Raw genomic sequence first — 19,091 nt, 5'->3', positions numbered from 1 at the left:
CCCCTCAAGGATTGAACTCACAACCCTGGGTTTAGCAGGCCAATGCTCAAACCACTGAGCTATCCCTCCCCCCAAGCAACAGTGTACACCATTCCAGCTGTAAGGGTTTGGAACTGGTTAAAATTTTTTTTTTTTAAATTTTTTAAACAAAAGACTCTCCTATAGCCATCTGGCCCGACCCTGTCACAGTGCCCCACCAGCCCAGTAGAAGTCTGAGTAGAGCCGGAATACTTTATTCCATCCCCCATCATGAATAAGGTGGAGAAATACATGCCCAAGAGCAGCAGAATGTCTCGCTTATGTCACCTGTCCAATACATAACTGGATATACAGGCTCTTGTAGTAGACCCAAAGGAACATCAGTCTCAGATTCATGTATGTATTTATTTTTAAATCCCCTGTACTTCTGCCAAAGTGTAAGTGAAAAGGGAAACCAGGTCCTTCAGTTCCAGCCACTTCTCCATCACAAGGCTTTTCTGCATCAGAGCTAGAATCGCGGCAGCACCAGTAGGGAACGGGCACCTTTCTGCTCCAGACTTAGACGAAGCAATCCAGATTGGGCACTTTTTACCTCCTTTCTGTGTCTCCACAGTTTAATTCCCTTGCCTCCATGAACTGTCTGCAACAAAAACTTAAGTCCATAAGGATCTTGGTGAAAGCAAAAGGTTCATAAAATATTGTTTTGGATCCAGGTTTGTGCCTGGGTTTTTAAAAAACCGGTCAAGCTTTTGGGTGTTGGCTGGACCCCTCTCAAACACATTCTACCTTAACTTTTCTTAAACAAAGTTCTTTGTCCTGGAATATTTAAATGTATTTCCATACTGGAGTATGGAAAGGGTCTCAGCCTCACTCATGAAGTGATGTTTCCAGACTCAGAGCAGGATAGATATGATAGTGTCAGGAACAACATTGTTTGCAGGCAGAAGACTGGCAAGAAATGAAAGTGTCACCTTAGAAGAAATGCTATCAGCACACCATGCTGCAAGGAAGCAGCACGGGAAGATCTCAATAATGAAGCAGAAATGCATCACTACCCTTCGTAAGGTACAAGTTACAGCCTCAACACGGCCTTCATCAATCCATGATGGAAGACTGAGGTCACTGTCACTGTTTCCAGATATTAATCTGGTGTGTGTATATGCGCACACATGCCCCTTACTCAGCAAGAGTGCATGGAGATGGGGCTGAGCCGAAGCCCACTGAAGCCAATGGGCGTCATTCTTATCTATTTCAGTGGGCTCTGAATTGAGCCCCAAATGTGTGACAGAGGGAATTAGAGAAACATTCCTGAACACAAATAACAAAAGCTATGAAAGTACACGCTGTTCATTTACATTTTTATTTCAAATAGCTTCAATCATAAAAATGATTTTACAAGGCTATTTACAATTGCAATGTACAGTGACGCATGTGTGCCCCTTTGACACCTGGTACCATTCTAGAGCAGCAGTGCATGGTTTTAAATATAAAGATGCAGAGTCACTTCTGATTTAAACTAGCTTTTTAAAAACAAGAGGAAGGTGAGCTTCCAGAGAACACTAAAATCATGAGCCTTCTATTTTTGTTAGATTCAAGGAAGTCATCACCGAAACCAAGAGTAGTTTCTGGTTCACAATTATCAAACAAGCTGCAATTCATTGAAAATAGCTGTAAAAACCTGAAGCTATACTGTATAAAATTAACATATCCAGGACTCTAAAAATTGTCAGAAAACCACCCCTTTCCCTCAGACATATAAAAATCTAATTTTATCATTCAAAATTTCATGGGAGAAATTCTAAAGCACTTCCTAAATCTTGAATGTTGAGATGACCAAGGAAAATACTAAAAAACTTGCAGCATAAAAAAGCATCCTGCATGTGTTTAATGTTAATATATACATAATACAGTAGAGGATTATTTACCCAATTTCAGATGAACTGATTCAGCACAATCTTCATAAACACAGAACAAGAAATAAAATAAATAGAATAAAAACGGTGACCATTTTAAAAACTGAAAGTGCAATTGTAAAAGTTCCCAATTTAAAGTTTACAAATTAATCGAAATAATCTTTGCTTTGTGGCTGGCTTCGCCACTTTTACTCAAGCATTATTTGCAGGTCATTTTACAGCAGACTTAGTGATATAATGTAGGAAACCTACAGTTGCCATTAGTTGTATCTGAAGGGAAGGAGAACTTTAAAAACAACCCTGAGGGATACACATGTTAAAGATCTGGTTATTTATTTAAACAAATTTAAAAGTTACATTTATTATTTAACAATTGCTTTCCTGGGTAGACCATTCCTTTAAGTATGTGCATAAATAATATTTATATCAGTCATATTTACAAATCCTAACACACTGAAGTAAGATGTATACAGATTTAAATTTAGGTCTGTATACACTTAAATAATTTAATAAGAAAATCTGAATCAAACTCCTCAGTGTGAGGCTGAATTATATAATAGAAAGAAAAAAGACCATCAAGAGTAATTAGTAGGGCCCACTAAATAGTTCTGTTCATCTGAATTCATTAGCTTTCAAGAACAAATTTACAGAAGGTTTCTTTTAATCACAAACTCTGAAGTCCAACTTACTTCAGCGTATGAACTGAACTTGCTAATTTGGGGCCAGATCTAGTTTGCTATCTTTCTGTACACTTCAAAAAAAATCACATCTTCCTTTCAAAGTGATATACAGGCAAATAGGGCTGAACCCTGCCCTGAGGTAAGAAGGTGCAATTCCCAGGGACTTCAGTAGGAGCTGCGCCTACTTCCATGGCTGTATTTGAACCCTCAGAAGTACAAAACCTTGCAACAAAAAGAAAAGTTTAAAAGGATTTTTTTCCCAAAAAAGACAGCTGATCTATTATTCTGAACAATAACTAACTGTTCTTGGTCAAAGACCCTAGCTGCTCAGTCATATGATGTCAAAAGCATCCACTAATTTTGGTGCCCAACTTGAAGAACATAGCACCTGACTGTCAGAGGTGCTGAGCACCCAACTGTCAGAGGTGCTGAGCACCCAGAATTCCATCTGCAGTCAAAGAAATCTGCAGGTGCTCAGGACCAGTGAAAATCATGCTCGCCTTTTCACAAACCATGCACCCAAAATTAATGGACACACTTGACAATTTTGGCCCTAATTAAAAAAATTAGAATACTCTTTAAACAAACTCACTGCTCTGCAAGTAGTTTACTCCTTATTATCTGGATATTTCTAATGGGCTGGTACACAGAATATCATCATCACAAATGAAAGACTGACTTTAACATCTGAACGAGGACAGACTGATTAGCAGTTTGGGGGAAGAGCACTAAGCAACAGTACTTGAAAGACGCAGACCACGTGCACATTTTCCTCTTCACTTTTGACTGAACAAGCAAGTCAAAATGAATGAAACTAACTCAAAACCCCCCGTAAGTTAACATTTAAACAAATCTAGGATGTGGTCGTAAGTCACAGCGCCAAGGTCCAAGATGCATAGCTTCATGGAATCTTTCCACTAAAGTAAAATATTTTCTATAAAGGGGAGATATCAAGAATATTCACTTAGCTAGCAATATTCTCCCCCCCCCGTCTCCCCCGCCCCAATTCCACATGAATGAGATATTTCAAAGACTCAACAGTGGCAACATCAGTAACAGTGATCCAGTTTTTACACTCTTCTAAAGTTACAAATATTGTTTGAAGTTCAACAGTACGAAAGGCAGGAAAAGGACAATTCTGTTCTGCACTACTGATTGAAAGCTGGTAAATGCCGTCCCAAAATAAAACAGGAAGAGAGCTGTCAGTTGGCATAGGGGATAGTACACCCATTAATTCATGAGGTGTAACTGTTAACGTAACTGCTAATCTTCACAGTCCTAGAAGAACCCTCCAAACCATTTATGCCCCAATTATTAATGCCAAGGTTGGCATGGCACATTCAACCCTGTCCAGGCAGGAGGATATTGCCATACACGAAAACACAAGGGAAATAGGCCTGAGCTGCAAAACTCCTCTTACAGAAGAACCCTAGAGAATGATATCCTCTCTAGATAACGTAACAAGCTACCCCCCAGGATTTTATAGCAGGAGACCACTCCCTAGAGTGGAGTAATTTCCACAGGTTTCATTCAGCCCCACATACAATCCTAGAGGAGTTTTCGTGTAAGGGTCAGATCTGGATTTCTGGTGTCCTCTCCCAAAGTTCAGAGTTGCTTAGATCAGTCTATTTCACTGAGTTAAAAAGGACAGTCCAAATCTCAGCACTTTTTATTCTTTCAAAAGAGCAAAGGAACTGACTGTAGGAATTTTTCCTCAAGGTTTTATTGTTATTTGGTTGCCAAAGGCTTTGGGTTTTTACCCATTTTGACAGGCTTCTAAAACCCAGTATTTTTGACGTTGTTGCTGCTTGCTGTCTCATATTTGCGATGTCATCTCCCTAGTGGCCTAGTACAGTGCTCTTTGGCACCACCTCACCATGAAACTGCACTCGCACTTCAAGTACTCATGGCACCACTGGCTGCAAAAGGTTTAAAAAGAGAGAAATCCACGGCAGCCCGATCATTTTATAACAAGACCTGGATTTTGGCTCATCTGTTTCCATCTTAACATTGCTGCACACAACTACATGGTAATTAAGACACTGGTAGACCAATCCTTTGGTATTTATAAGCCCTTGGTGTCCAGGATTAATATTTGCTAATGCTAAGGGCATGTGAAAACCATTTTCTGCCTCCTAGCGATAGTTCTGGCCTTTCTGGTGCAAAAGTGTTAAAAATCGCTCACACAATACCAATAAAACCTGGTCTGCTAAGAGTAATCTAATCCCTTTGTTGGACACAGAGAGCGTATGGAGCCACCAGTCAGTTAAATGCAACAGAAGTGAGACGTAAGGGAAGAAGAATTATTTGGCCTAGGTTCTTCAAAGACCCCAACAACCTGTCCTTCTGCAGCCTACGACTAGCTGAAGAGGAGGGTAAGAGCTCATTTGAGAGTAATGTGCTTCCTTCCTCCTACGGACTGAGCACACGGTTTTTACTGCATTCCCAGTACCTGCAGGGTCAGACTTAAGGACTAGCTGCAAGTCCAAACCCTTACCTGTCCCACAGCTGGAAACTCTCTTGCACTACTAGGTATGAACTTGTTTTTAGTCCATGTGAAATAGGAGGGATACACACTAAAACTCCAGGATCATCTTACAGTCATGATGCTTTCTCATAAAAAGTGAAGAAATAACTGACAACCCTTTCCATGTGGTTTCTATGCGTCTCTAGTACTGCTGTGAAAAGGTTGTGTCAGACAGCACACTATGCTCACATTGCTGTTGGTACACAGGGTGGAACAATTACCACCAAATATTAACATTCCCCAAATATTCAAAGGACCCTATTTAACTGCCCTGCAGTTTAAACCTTTAAATACAGCTCACTTTGGGCAAGTGAGGCTTCAAAATTTAGTAAAAAATTTTTTCTTCTGTTGTACGTCATCTAGCTCAATGTTTTTTGATGTATAATTTGTATGATGTCCAGCTCTGAACTTTGTATTCAGAGACAAAATAACCAGAAATGTTTGTACTAGGAGAACACTTAATATGCGGCAATACTAAATAAAGCCATACAATTACATAGCTCTGAATACTGCTAAAGAAACATACCACTGAGATTCATTGTTATGTTATAGTGATTATTGGATATGAACCATTTTCCTGGGCTGGAGCTTTAGCTTCTGTACTAGTTCTAGGTTTTGGTGGCCATTCTGGATCAACCAACAGTTCCTGAGCTAAGTGCATGTACTTGGCTTTTGGAATCTTCTTTCTGCAGCCAAACAGGGAGGAAAGGAAGCATCCTCTCCAGCGATCCAAAGCCTCCTGCAGAAGGGACAGGGAAAGGAACAGATATGAAAACCAGGCTGCCAAGAGCAAAATACTTTAAAACCACATCAGAAATTTTACAATGAGACATCAGAAATGAGACCGACTTTCATTATGAATTGTTTTAGTTTCTCATTTAGAAATTGTTGTCATTATATAGGATCAAGACAGTGTGGTGCAGAATCTACATACAGGGCTGTGCCTACTCCCTCTTCTGCAGTATGGCAGCAATGAGATCTCAAAAGGTACAAACACGAGGAGAAAAGAAGATTCTGCATCATAGTATCCAGGTCTCCTGCATCTGCAATCCCGTTCATGCACATTCCAAAGCACTCACAGTACTGCCTATAACTGCACGGTTTCAGAGGAACTAGTCAACTCCCAAAGTATACAATTGAGGAGTAATGGCCTGAAAACACTTCTTGTGATGTAACTGTCTGTTTGATGCCCAAGTTTGGGGAAAAAACCCTCTAAATATTTTACACATACACAGGTTTGTTCAACGGTATCCAACCAACAATAAGCAGTACGCAATTTAAACTAACTATGCCTATCTGACAGTGTGTGCTATTAAAAAGCATGCAAAACAGTGAATTAGAAGCAATCTCCTAGTATGTACGCATACATCACACCGTGTTTATTTATTTTTTTAAAAGTCTTCCTCACTCCCCTCATCCTAAATAGGCAATACATAAACCTTAGAAATGTTACTGCACTAACTGGAATAAATAGACAAACACACTGCTAACATTCTCCAGGTATTTGGTTCCTCCCATTTCTCAGTCTACCTCAGCTACTGTGTGTGACTGCCGTGCTGGTGGATATACATATAAGTGATTGCCCTTATGCTCCCTGGCTTAGATTTACCCCCGTGCAGAACCCTAGGCACCACGGACTTTCTCACAATCAAGCTCAGTTCTGACTGAAGCAGTGGCTGGGCCTTGTGCCGGTTCCCTGCCCAGAGGCAGGCAAAAGCTATGAGGCGTTAAAGGGAATAACCAAACCAGCAGTGTTTTACTGCACTGCATTTTCCATAGACTGTAGCCTCTGGGTGGTACCAAATGCAGTTTGTTGACTATCTCTTGAGGAGGAGGAGCTGCCAACACCAGCTTTAAAAGCTTAAGAAGGAGTAGTAATTTACCATGTCTCATTTGGTTTCCCTTTGTTTGTATGTACCATAAATTACTGATCACACAGAGGATGCTCCAACACCTTCTGAGTCAATTTAATTCATTTCACTGGGAGCTGGATCGAACCCAGAGTTAAGAACCCGGTTTTCATGAGAATTAAGACGTTTCTAGTCCCACTCTACTGATCTGCTGACATGCAGACTACAACTAAGTGTCTGGGATGGACACTGGTGACACTGCATGCGTTAGCCCCTGAAATTCTAAGTGTGTCATTTTGGAGTGAAAAAACAAGCCAATGGAAAAATTAGAGAGGCCTCACACTGTTTCTCAAGTCCTGTAAGTGAAGCTAAACTTCTTAACGTACACTTACCTGCTTAGGACATGTTTATAATAATATTTAAAGATGCTTCTGTTAAAATCCCTTTTAATTGTAAAGTTACAGAAAGATGATAAAGACATTATTTAAAAACAGGTTTATACAAGCAGAAAAACAAACACACCCAGAAACCACCACAAAATGCATGATAAAAAACTAAATTAATCTGCATACTGTTGGATGATTAGCAGCAAAATACTGGTCTCCAACCTGAGGTGGCTGGAGCCTGGCGAGGCGATATTCCCCTTGTTTAATTCGACTGGACACAATCTTCCAAAGGATCATGTCAAGGAGGATATTCTGTGAGACATTGCAGGGAGTGGGAAGAATTAAAAAGACTAATGATCATTTGTTGTTAGTGTGCACATAGAAATAAAATCTGAAACGGTGATGTTGGCATAATTAGCTCAGTGCAGAACTAAACTCAGCTTTCATTTCACAAAATTTATTTTAATAAGTATTTAAGAGAGAAACCATCTTCAGTATTTAAGTGCTTACATGAGGGTTTTAAGAGCATGAATAAATGCCTTACATTAACTGCAATAATTATGACAACTGCATTTACAATACAAATAGGATTTCTTTTTAAAACAAGTTTTGACACTACTATTTTAAGAATCCCCAATAAGCACTGCAAGTTCTAAGGAAGCTTTGAACTAAGATTCTTTTCTCAAATCATGTTTTGCATTCTGATTAGTCTGATCTTTTGGGTATATATTTAGCAGTGTTGATCACAGTCCACTGTTAGTTATTAGGTTTCAGGGGGCATAGGTGTGGATGCTGTGCTCAGAGGCAGAGGAAACTGGTGAGTGGTGTGTTTGGTCTGTCTGTTCTCCAGGAAGGTTGCGTGGCTGGGCTGTGGACCCCTGACCAGGCTAGGTGAGACAGGTCTGTCTGTGTCGCAGTGAGGGCAGTGTGGCTGTAACCCTGTTGTCTTTGAACAGACCCAGGGTTTGAAGTGTCAGAGGTTAACCCTGGCCTGCTAAAGAGCGGGTAGAGCTGAGCAGTGAAGCTTAGTATATAGTCAGTTGCCAGGTGAACTCCTGAGGTAGGCAAATAAGAGTGACAAGCTGGTGAGTTCTGGAGGGAGCCTGGCTCCTTCTGTTGAAGGTATAGCTCTACTCCACGTAGCTAACATGGACCACAAGGAAACAACTGTGTCCTGCCTCAGACATGCTATGTTTACTTTTCTGTCAGAAGACCAAATCGATCTCTAGTGCATGAATGCAAGCTGGTGGCCATACTGCAGGAGAAAATACGTGGTCTGGAAGCACAAGTTTCAACACCTCTTTGACAACCACATTTGGAAATCACTACTACAGACACGACAAGGGGAAGAGTCTGTGAAAGGAGAACTGGAAAGAACAGAAACCAAAGAAATGGACTGACCAAGAGCAGAGAGAAAACCAGGAGGTATTCAACCCAGCTAAAAGTCCTCATTCAGTATCAGGTACACAGTGAAGCAACTACAGAGGAACCTGTCTCCGGAGTAACAGAACAGAAAGCTAAAAGGGACATGCCTCATGGGCACCATTGCATTATGAAGCAAGCAGCTATAAAGACAGGGTTTTCACCTATCTCTAGAAGGCAAACAATCCTCACCAGTGACTCCATATGAAGAGTGGACACAGAATTTAGCAAAGGACACAAGGAGAGCAGGATGGTATGCTGTCACCCCAGGGCGAAAATATGAAATGTAAGTGCAAAAAGGATGGGGTTATTAAATCTTCTGGCAAGTCTCCACTGGTGGGGATACACACTGGTTCCAAAGCTATGGCATCCCACAGATTGCAGAAAACTTCAGGGATCTTGGAAGGGAGCTGAAGAGGAGGAACGTCCAAGTTATCTTCTTGAAGAGCCTTCCAGTCCCACAAGCAACAGAAGGCAGAAAATATTGGATGTGAACCATAGACAGTGCAACTGGTATGAAGCTGAAGGTTTGGATTTGTGGAAGACTGGGCCATATTCCAGTGGGAGACAGAGCTATATGAATGGGACCAGCATGCATCTCACAGGCAGCTAATCATCTTGCTTCGAGACCAACTGGAGCCGATGAGGGGGAGAGGGTAGGGACAGGTGCTAAGGGGGCAAATGCGGTATTACGACAAGGGACAGGTGCTAAGGGGGCAAATGCGGTATTAACTCAAACTCAGTGTGTCATTAACAAATTAAACAGATGTGAAAATGTGAAGAGCATATTGCTTATATACCAATGCTAGGAGTCAAGGTAAAAAGTAGGAAGAAGTGGAAATTCTCACTGATGAGAAGAAATTTTAGATAAGTGGCTTTACTGGAATCTGCTGGATGATGCACATGATTGGAAGGTTAAAATCACAGGTTATAAACCTGTTTAAGACAAACAAAGAGGGTAAAGGGGGGAGGGGAGGATCCGATATTACATTAAAGGAACCATTACCTGTTTCAGAGTTATTGTTAACTCAGAGACATTGGCTCTTGAAAGCATATCGATCCATGTGCTAACTAACAAAGCCCAGGAGGGCTCCGTGGAGGATCTGTTGTTACAGAACATCAAACCAGCAAACAGGATGAGTTATTCCTCCTTAAATACTGGTCTTTAACGTGTGGAAATAAAAGTTGTGTTGTTATGGGGTTCTTCAGCGTGGGAGACACATGCCGGCAGAGGCCGCTCAAGACAATCTGCCATCTTCAGCAAAACTTCCGTGTGCGGCTCCCCTCCTCATTGGCCTCAGGATGCAGATTTGGCCTGGCTGCTCCACAATCACGACCACAGATTTGGTGGCCAGCCCAAATTTGTGCGAGTGGTGTTGCAAGCTTGTGCGTTAGGTCACAATGCCACTCACTCAAATTTGGCCCGGCCACCCCTCCATCATAATTGAGGGAGGACTGGCCAAATCAGCCACCCTCGGCAGCAGCCTAGTTTGCTTACAGCTAGAGTTGTCCCTGCATACTGGAGATCTCCTCCAGCCAGTCACAAAACACATATTCGTTTCTAAAAATTGTAGATGATCATTTTTTAAACACAAAGGGTATTGCACCCAATGAGGTAATGCTTTTGGACTTCATTATGACAGAACTATGAATTAATCACTGGACTGGGAAGTTGGTGGTTGCCTAGGGACTACTGCTCATGACTTGATTACATTTAATATGAGCAAACAGAGGACAGTCCGAACCAGTGATGTAAATATTTGGTGCTTCAAAAGGGCTAATTTCTCAAAGCTGAGGACAATAGAGCAAAATTGATTGCGAGGAAAATTTTAGATAGAAAAATGTGACGGAAAATTGGGAGTTCTTAAGGAAGTTTATTAGATGGGCAAAAAGTTATGATGCTACTATCAAGAAACATGACAACTTGGTTGAAAGCCCATCCTGGTTCAGTGACAAAGTACATCAGCAGTTCAAAATAAAAAAGCAACAAACAACAAATAGCAAATGAGGGAAGCAGATAGCAATTAATATAAATGAGAAGTTATGAAGTGCAGAAGATTGATAAGGGAAGCTAAAGATGTCAGGGAAAACTCTGTGGCTAAAACACTAGCAGCGCTAAGGACAATAAGGAGTTTTAGAAAATTAGCAACAAAAAAAAAATCCTAGCATTTGTACAGGCCTATTATTAAATGGAAATGGTAAAACTGTTAATAATGAAATGTATGCAGAAAAAGAAGTGCTAAATAATTTCTTCTGTTCTGTATTTGAGAAAGGAAGATGATGTTTCACATGAGGATGAAGAAGTACTTTCAAACGAAGGGGGATGTCAGACAATATCTATGAGAGATAAATAATTTTAAATCAGCAGGTCTGGATAACTTGTACCAAAGAGTACTAAAAGATCTGGCTGAGAAGAATTCTGGCCCACTGATGTACATTTTTAACAAGTCTTTGAACACCAGGGAAATTCTAGAAGAGAGGAAGAATGCTAATGTTGTCTCAATATTCAAAAAGGACAAGTGGGATGATGCAGGTAATTACAGACTAGTTAGCCTGACATCAAACTCAGGTAAAATAATGGCAAAGCCGATATGGGATTCAACTGATAAAGAATTAAAGGATGGAAATATGATTTTAAAATTGGCACTATCAATAAAACACAACCTAAATGAATTAAGAAGTGGCTAACTGACAGATATTAAAAAGTAGTCATCAATGGGGAATCATTAGGGCCCTACCAAATTCACGGTCCATTTTGGTCAATTTCACAGTCATAGGACTTTTTTAAATCATAAATTTAATAATTTCAGCTATTTAAATCTGAAATTCAATAGGTGTTGTAATTTTAGGGGTCCTGACCCATAAAGGAGTTGGGGGTTAGGGGGGGTCACAAGATTATTGTAGGAGGGGTTGTGGTACTGCTACTCTCACCTTCTGCGCTGCTGCTGACAGCGGCGCTGCCTTCAGAGCAGCTGGAGAGCGGCAGCCGCTGGCGGGGAGCCCAGCTCTGAAGGCAGCGCTGCCGCCAGCAGCAGCGCAGAAGGAAGGAGGGCACGGTACGGTGTTCCCACCCTGACTTCTGCGCTGCTGCCTGCAGAGCTGGGCCCTCGGTCAGTAGCCACCGCTCTCCAGCGGCCCAGCTCTGAAGGCAGCAGTACAGAAGTAAGGGTGGCATTACTGCGACCCCCACTACAATAACCTTGTGACCCCCTTCAACTCCCTTTTGGGTCAGGACCTGCAATTTGAGAAACGCTGGTCTTCCCTGTGACATCTGTATAGTATAGCGTAAAAGCACACAAAAGACCAGATTTCACTATCCAAGATGCGTTTTTCATGAATTTGGTAGGGTCCTAGGAATAATTATTAAATGGGATGTTTCTAGTGGGGCTCCAGAGGGATCAGTACTAGACCCAATTTTTTCAACATTTTCGTCAATGATCTGAAACTAAATATAAAATTACTGCTGATAAAATTTGCAGATGACACAAAGATTGGCAGAGTAGTATATAATAAGGACGGGACAGTCCTAGAGAGCAATCTGGGTCACTTGGTAAACTGGGCCCATTCAAATGAAACAGCTTTTAATGCAACCAAATACAAAGTTCTCTCTCTAGGAATAAGAAATACAGGCTATCTTTACAGAACGCAGCAACTCTAAAAGGATTTAGGGGACAAACAGCTGAGCATGAGCTGCCAGTGTGATACTGTGGAAGAAAGGACTGATATGATCCTTGGATGTATAAACAGGGGAGCAATAAGCAGGAGTAAGGAGGATATTTTACCTCTGTATATAGCATTGGTGAGACCAATACTGGAATATGGCGTACATTTATGGTGGCCACATTTTTAAAATGACGTTTAAAAAATTGAAGATGATGCAGAAAAGAGCCACAAAGATGATTCAAGAAAATGCTTTACAATGAGATATTTAAAGAGCACAATCTGTTTAGCTAATCAAAAAGAAGAGAGGTGACAATTACGGTGTGTAAGCACCTTTGGGGGAAAAAATACCAGGTATGAAAGGACTTTACACTAGTAGTGAATGGCAAGACAAGAGCCAATGGCTGGAAATGGAACCCAGACAAGCACAACGTAGAAGTTAGACACACATTTTTAACAGAGGATGATTAACCATTAAAACAAATTATCAAGGGAAGTGGTGGATTCTCCGTCTCTTGATCTCTTCAAATCAAGATTGAAGTAGTTCTGGAAGATATGCTTGAGCCAAACCCAATTTACTGGGCTCAATACAAGGGTAACTGGGTGAAATTTAATGTGATGTGTAGGAGGTCAGACTAGAGGATCTAATGGTCCCTTCCACTGTTAAACTATGAGTCACACTTGTGACCCAGCATAAGGATAGTGACACACACCCTAAAAAAAAATTAAATGTCAGAAGTCTGTGTTGAACATAGTTCACTGGTGCTGTACATTACGCTGAATTCAATAACAATGCTTAACTCAATTATTCACATTATTTCTTATTTTATTAATTATCTGTATTATGAAACTTTAAACTTTGTGGCCTTAACCTTGCCTGAAAATACATTAGAAATACAAACATAACTGTACTCCATCAGCATTTTATATAGGATGTACTTGTACCCCAGGAAAAGGCTACACGGAAAAAAACCCACTTGTTAATCTGAGCTACTTACCTCCACCAAGATGGATACAATTGCATTGATGATGATAATGACGAGAATTGTTATACGCCACTGATATGGTACACAAACTAGCTGCAAGACAAAGTTATCACAGGTGAACACTGTCCACTGTATGCATTGAGCAGTTACACACAAAAAATTGTGTATATAGGAAATAAAGCAAATTTGAAACAAGCTTGGTTGTAAACCTTGAATTCTAACTCCTATTTTATTACTTAAACACGACTCTTTGTGACAGGGCAGATAATGCTTATCTGCAGAGTGCACTAGGTAGCATTACCTCTCGTTCTGCAGTATCTTGTGGAGAAAGTGTTAAGGGTTTTAAACACACGTTTCTGTATGTAAGGGAGCAGTATGACTGCTCAGAGCTCCGGTACGAAACTGCAGAAAAACCTGAGTGTCTCTGGATTAAGTTTAGAAGTGTGAGCAACAAGAGTGATGTAGTGGTGGGAGTCTGCTATAGACCACCGGACCAGGGGGATGAGGTGGATGAGGCTTTCTTCCGGCAGCTCGCAGAAGCTACTAGATCGCACGCCCTGGTTCTCATGGGTGACTTTAATTTTCCTGATATCTGCTGGGAGAGCAATACAGCGGTGCACAGACAATCCAGGAAGTTTTTGGAAAGCATAGGGGACAATTTCCTGGTGCAAGTGCTAGAGGAGCCAACTAGGGGGGGCGCTTTTCTTGACCTGCTGCTCACAAACCGGGTAGAATTAGTGGGGGAAGCAAAAGTGGATGGGAATCTGGGAGGCAGTGACCATGAGTTGGTTGAGTTCAGGATCCTGATGCAGGGAAGAAAGGTAAGCAGCAGGATACGGACCCTGGACTTCAGGAAAGCAGACTTCGACTCCCTCAGGGAACGGATGGCCAGGATCCCCTGGGGGACTAACTTGAAGGGGAAAGGAGTCCAGGAGAGCTGGCTGTATTTCAAGGAATCCCTGTTGAGGTTACAGGGACAAACCATCCCAATGAGTCGAAAGAATAGTAAATATGGCAGGCGACCAGCTTGGCTTAATGGTGAAATCCTAGCGGATCTTAAACATAAAAAAGAAGCTTACAAGAAGTGGAAGGTTGGACATATGACCAGGGAAGAGTATAAAAATATTGCTCGGGCATGTAGGAATGATATCAGGAGGGCCAAATCGCACCTGGAGCTGCAGCTAGCGAGAGATGTCAAGAGTAACAAGAAGGGTTTCTTCAGGTATGTTGGCAACAAGAAGAAAGCCAAGGAAAGTGTGGGCCCCTTACTGAATGAGGGAGGCAACCTAGTGACAGAGGATGTGGAAAAAGCTAATGTACTCAATGCTTTTTTTGCCTCTGTTTTCACTAACAAGGTCAGCTCCCAGACTGCTGCGCTGGGCATCACAAAATGGGGAAGAGATGGCCAGCCCTCTGTGGAGATAGAGGTGGTTAGGGACTATTTAGAAAAGCTGGACGTGCACAAGTCCATGGGGCCGGACGAGTTGCATCCGAGAGTGCTGAAGGAATTGGCGGCTGTGATTGCAGAGCCATTGGCCATTATCTTTGAAAACTCGTGGCGAACCGGGGAAGTCCCGGATGACTGGAAAAAGGCTAATGTAGTGCCAATCTTTAAAAAAGGGAAGAAGGAGGATCCTGGGAACTACAGGCCAGTCAGCCTCACCTCAGTCCCTGGAAAAATCATGGAGCAGGTCCTCAAAGAATCAATTCTGAAGCACTTGCATGAGAGGAAAGTGATCAGGAACAGCCAGCATGGATTCACCAAGGGAAGGTCATGCCTGACTAATCTAATCGCCTTTTATGATGAGATTACTGGTTCTGTGGATGAAGGGAAAGCAGTGGATGTATTGTTTCTTGACTTTAGCAAAGCTTTTGACACGGTCTCCCACAGTATTCTTGTCAGCAAGTTAAGGAAGTATGGGCTGGATGAATGCACTATAAGGTGGGTAGAAAGCTGGCTAGACTGTCGGGCTCAACGGGTAGTGATCAATGGCTCCATGTCTAGTTGGCAGCCGGTATCAAGTGGAGTGCCCCAAGGGTCGGTCTTGGGGCCGGTTTTGTTCAATATCTTCATAAATGATCTGGAGGATGGTGTGGATTGTACTCTCAGCAAATTTGCGGATGATACTAAACTGTGAGGAGTGGTAGATACGCTGGAGGGGAGGGATAGGATACAGAAGGACCTAGACAAATTGGAGGATTGGGCCAAAAGAAATCTGATGAGGTTCAATAAGGATAAGTGCAGGGTCCTGCACTTAGGACGGAAGAATCCAATGCACCGCTACAGACTAGGGACCGAATGGCTAGGCAGCAGTTCTGCGGACAAGGACCTAGGGGTGACAGTGGACGAGAAGCTGGATATGAGTCAGCAGTGTGCCCTTGTTGCCAAGAAGGCCAATGGCACTTTGGGATGTATAAGTAGGGGCATAGCGAGGAGATCGAGGGATGTGATCGTTCCCCTCTATTCGACATTGGTGAGGCCTCATCTGGAGTACGGTGTCCAGTTTTGGGCCCCACACTACAAGAAGGATGTGGATAAATTGGAGAGAGTCCAGCGAAGGGCAACAAAAATGATTAGGGGTCTAGAACACATGACTTATGAGGAGAGACTGAGGGAGCTGGGATTGTTTAGTCTGCAGAAGAGAAGAATGAGGGGGGATTTGATAGCTGCTTTCAACTACCTGAAAGGGGGTTCCAAAGAGGATGGCTCTAGACTGTTCTCAATGGTAGCAGATGACAGAACGAGGAGTAATGGTCTCAAGTTGCAGTGGGGAAGGTTTAGATTGGATATTAGGAAAAACTTTTTCACTAAGAGGGTGGTGAAACACTGGAATGCGTTACCTAGGGAGGTGGTAGAATCTCCTTCCTTAGAGGTTTTTAAGGTCAGGCTTGACAAAGCCCTGGCTGAGATGATTTAACTGGGAATTGGTCCTGCTTCGAGCAGGGGGTTGGACTAGATGACCTTCTGGGGTCCCTTCCAACCCTGATATTCTATGATTCTATGATTCTTCTGCATTAATTAGATCGAAAGGGATTTTTTTTTTTTAATAAAAATTTAAAAATGGAGAGACCAAATTTACATCTGGTTCTCATCTGACTCTATAGGTATATGCCAGATTTTCATTAGGCTAGCCTTCTGGTAGAATTTGAACTCTAACTTTCAATCTATCCAATGGGAACTTTAGATTGGAAGAGAAACCAGCCAACTTAGTTTATGAGGTATAAAGTGTATACACCTGCTTGTTGAATCTTACCTCAAGAAACCTGTCAATGGATTCAACTGGATACAACATGATGAATAATGTGAAGATATAAATAACTATCACAGATATAACAAACAGAACTGTAAAAAGAAAAAGAGAAATACAACTTTAAACATACTGTCACTCTTAGCTTTTGCATATATATCTTTTACAATAACCCCTAAACAATAGTTCACAAAATGTATTTTTCATCGGTAGACCATATACAAGTACATATTACATTGAACAGTTTTGGATTTCTCTCCTGTAAAATTATATTGCAATGATTTTATAGTATTTGCAAAAAAGCCACCTTAAACATCTGGTTAATTCTCATTAATTTATAAAAACAATGCATCTTATGTGACACTTAACTTACAAGAAGTTTTCCCCTTTCACAACAGCAGAATATAAACCTCAAAGCACATTGCAATGGTGGATATAATCCTCATTTCACTGTAGTGTGCGTGCACACACGTGTATATATTACTTCATTAACTGTATATGTATATTTTTTCTCCATTAACCTTCTAAAACAATATATACCCATACACATAATTTTAGATAAATATAAAATGACTAAATTACAGGAGTTCAAATCAACCACTGCCCTAACAACAAAAAATTACAGATTTTAGATTACACTTTTTTGCTCTCCCAAGAAAAGACCATATTTAAAATGTAAGTTTTGAGGCCTATAATGCAGACCAGAATCTTTCAGAATTCTGAAAAACATTAAAGCACCTGAATCTAAATCTAAAAAATCTGAATGTGAGATTTCTAAACACATAAAACTATCTTAAGGATATTAGCAAGCAGATTTTAGTGTATGCAGCAAGCACACAGTCCCCACAGATTAAGAAGTGAAAAATGTTATTATTCCATGTCTTAAACAAAACAGCAGTGGAATGTAGGAGTTTTCTGCTACCAAAATCATTGAGTCAATAGAGAAACCTCATTCAATACAGTGGTAATGACTGTATTTAGGTGGTTTTCCCAGAGAGAGCATACCATTCACATTTCATGCATTTTACTTTGGAAAAAAAGTTAAAATTTGTAGCACGTGAGAATTTCTGCATTAACCTTCCCAAATTCCCAGAGGAAATCTTGACTATTCTATAATACTGCCCCATCTATTTTCACCTGAGAAACTATCCCCTCCCTCTTCTCTTGGGGGAACCCCACATTCTTGCAGCAGCAAATCTGTTACTGAAAAAGCAGCACAACTTGCACCTAAACAAATGTGCTAAGTGAACAAAACATGCCTCCTGTAATCTGGATTCTTACTTAGAAAAATACAGAGGAATTGTATATAATGAGAGGAGACTTACCATTTTTGTAGCAAGGCTGTCTAAAGGGCTTCCCTTTAGAAAAGACAATTGCCACTATGAGGTACTGAAAGCTGGAGATAAAGAACACTGTTGTGTTTTCATAGTTTTTGATATTGTGCTCATCGTGAAGAGTCTCATTCTCATGTTGCGAGGAACGGGTGTTCGTGGCTGCTGATAAGTTACATGCACTGCAATGCAGAAGCACATTCAACACGGAGTCAAAGTTGAGGATTACAGTAAGTTTCAGCCTTGTCTTTATTGTGAAAATAATTCCAGTATAAATGGCTACAGAGGTTATGGTGGGTGTATTTTAGACATTTTACAACAGTTGATGAAGTAGTTCAGAAAGGCCTTTGTGTCAGGCGGTGACTGAGGTCATGAACTGGGGTTTCTTTTGTGCCCCTTGAGTTCTGAATTCTTCTGTGTTTCCATTGTGTCAGCTAGTGATACAAACTGAATAGGACTTTTATTGTTCTACTGCCTGTAGAGGCTGCAGTAAGTGAATTTTACAAACTGAAAAATAAACGAAGCGAGACTGGTATAAATAACGGCCTGTAGCCGTTATTTATACGCCACTGACATGGTACACAAGCTAGCGGCAAGACGAAGTTATCACAGGTGAACACTGTCCACTGTATGCATTGAGCAGCTACACACAAAAAATTGTGTACATAGGAAATAAAGCAAGTTTGAAACAAGCTTCGTTGTAAACCTTGAATTCTAACTCCTATTTTATTACTTAAACACGACTCTTTGTGACAGGGCAGATAACGCTGCTGCTTCATAACAGGATGATAGAACTTCTCTATACAGAGCAGAAAAAGGTTGGATCTGAAAATTGCTCTGAAGTTCAGGGCTCCAGTGCAGACCCACTTCTACTAACATTAACAACTGGAAGTAATTGCTAAGACTCTATCTTAGCACATCAGACTATCATACAAAGATGATTACTTTCCCTTCCTTTCCACCCTCCACACAGTGATGTAAACATTGATAGTCCATCTCTGATGGTCTCTTGTGGTCCCTCCAGCCATTCCTTATAAGGGGGTCATAGAACTCCCCCAGTACATTATCTTCAACCCTTAGAATATGGTACCGTAGTGTTCTACACGGTG

At 41.2% G+C, this 19,091-nt stretch overlaps 1 protein-coding gene across 5 annotated transcripts in view; it reads right to left on the bottom strand.

Moving 5' to 3' along the window:
- Positions 1–1,325: 1,325 nt before the first annotated feature.
- Positions 1,326–19,091, bottom strand: part of ATP13A3 (ATPase 13A3) — a 132,580-nt gene continuing 114,814 nt past the window's right edge. For 4 of the 5 annotated variants that reach the window (XM_084639271.1, XM_084639273.1, XM_084639269.1 and 1 more), the window contains exons 29-33: positions 17,977–18,164; positions 16,658–16,746; positions 13,416–13,496; positions 7,522–7,647; positions 1,326–5,838 (exon numbers count right to left, since the gene is read on the bottom strand). In XM_084639271.1, the coding sequence (XP_084495397.1) occupies positions 5,641–5,838; positions 7,522–7,647; positions 13,416–13,496; positions 16,658–16,746; positions 17,977–18,164 (682 nt within the window). In that variant the 3' untranslated portion in view covers positions 1,326–5,640. The remainder of the gene's footprint in view (positions 5,839–7,521; positions 7,648–13,415; positions 13,497–16,657; positions 16,747–17,976; positions 18,165–19,091) is intronic. The other variant, XM_084639270.1, reaches the window with a different exon arrangement.

The sequence above is a fragment of the Lepidochelys olivacea genome (assembly GCF_965140295.1).
Source record: "Lepidochelys olivacea isolate rLepOli2 genome assembly, chromosome: 9".
Classification (NCBI taxonomy): Eukaryota; Metazoa; Chordata; order Testudines; family Cheloniidae; genus Lepidochelys; species Lepidochelys olivacea.
This window is presented reverse-complemented; position numbering and strand designations above follow the sequence as displayed.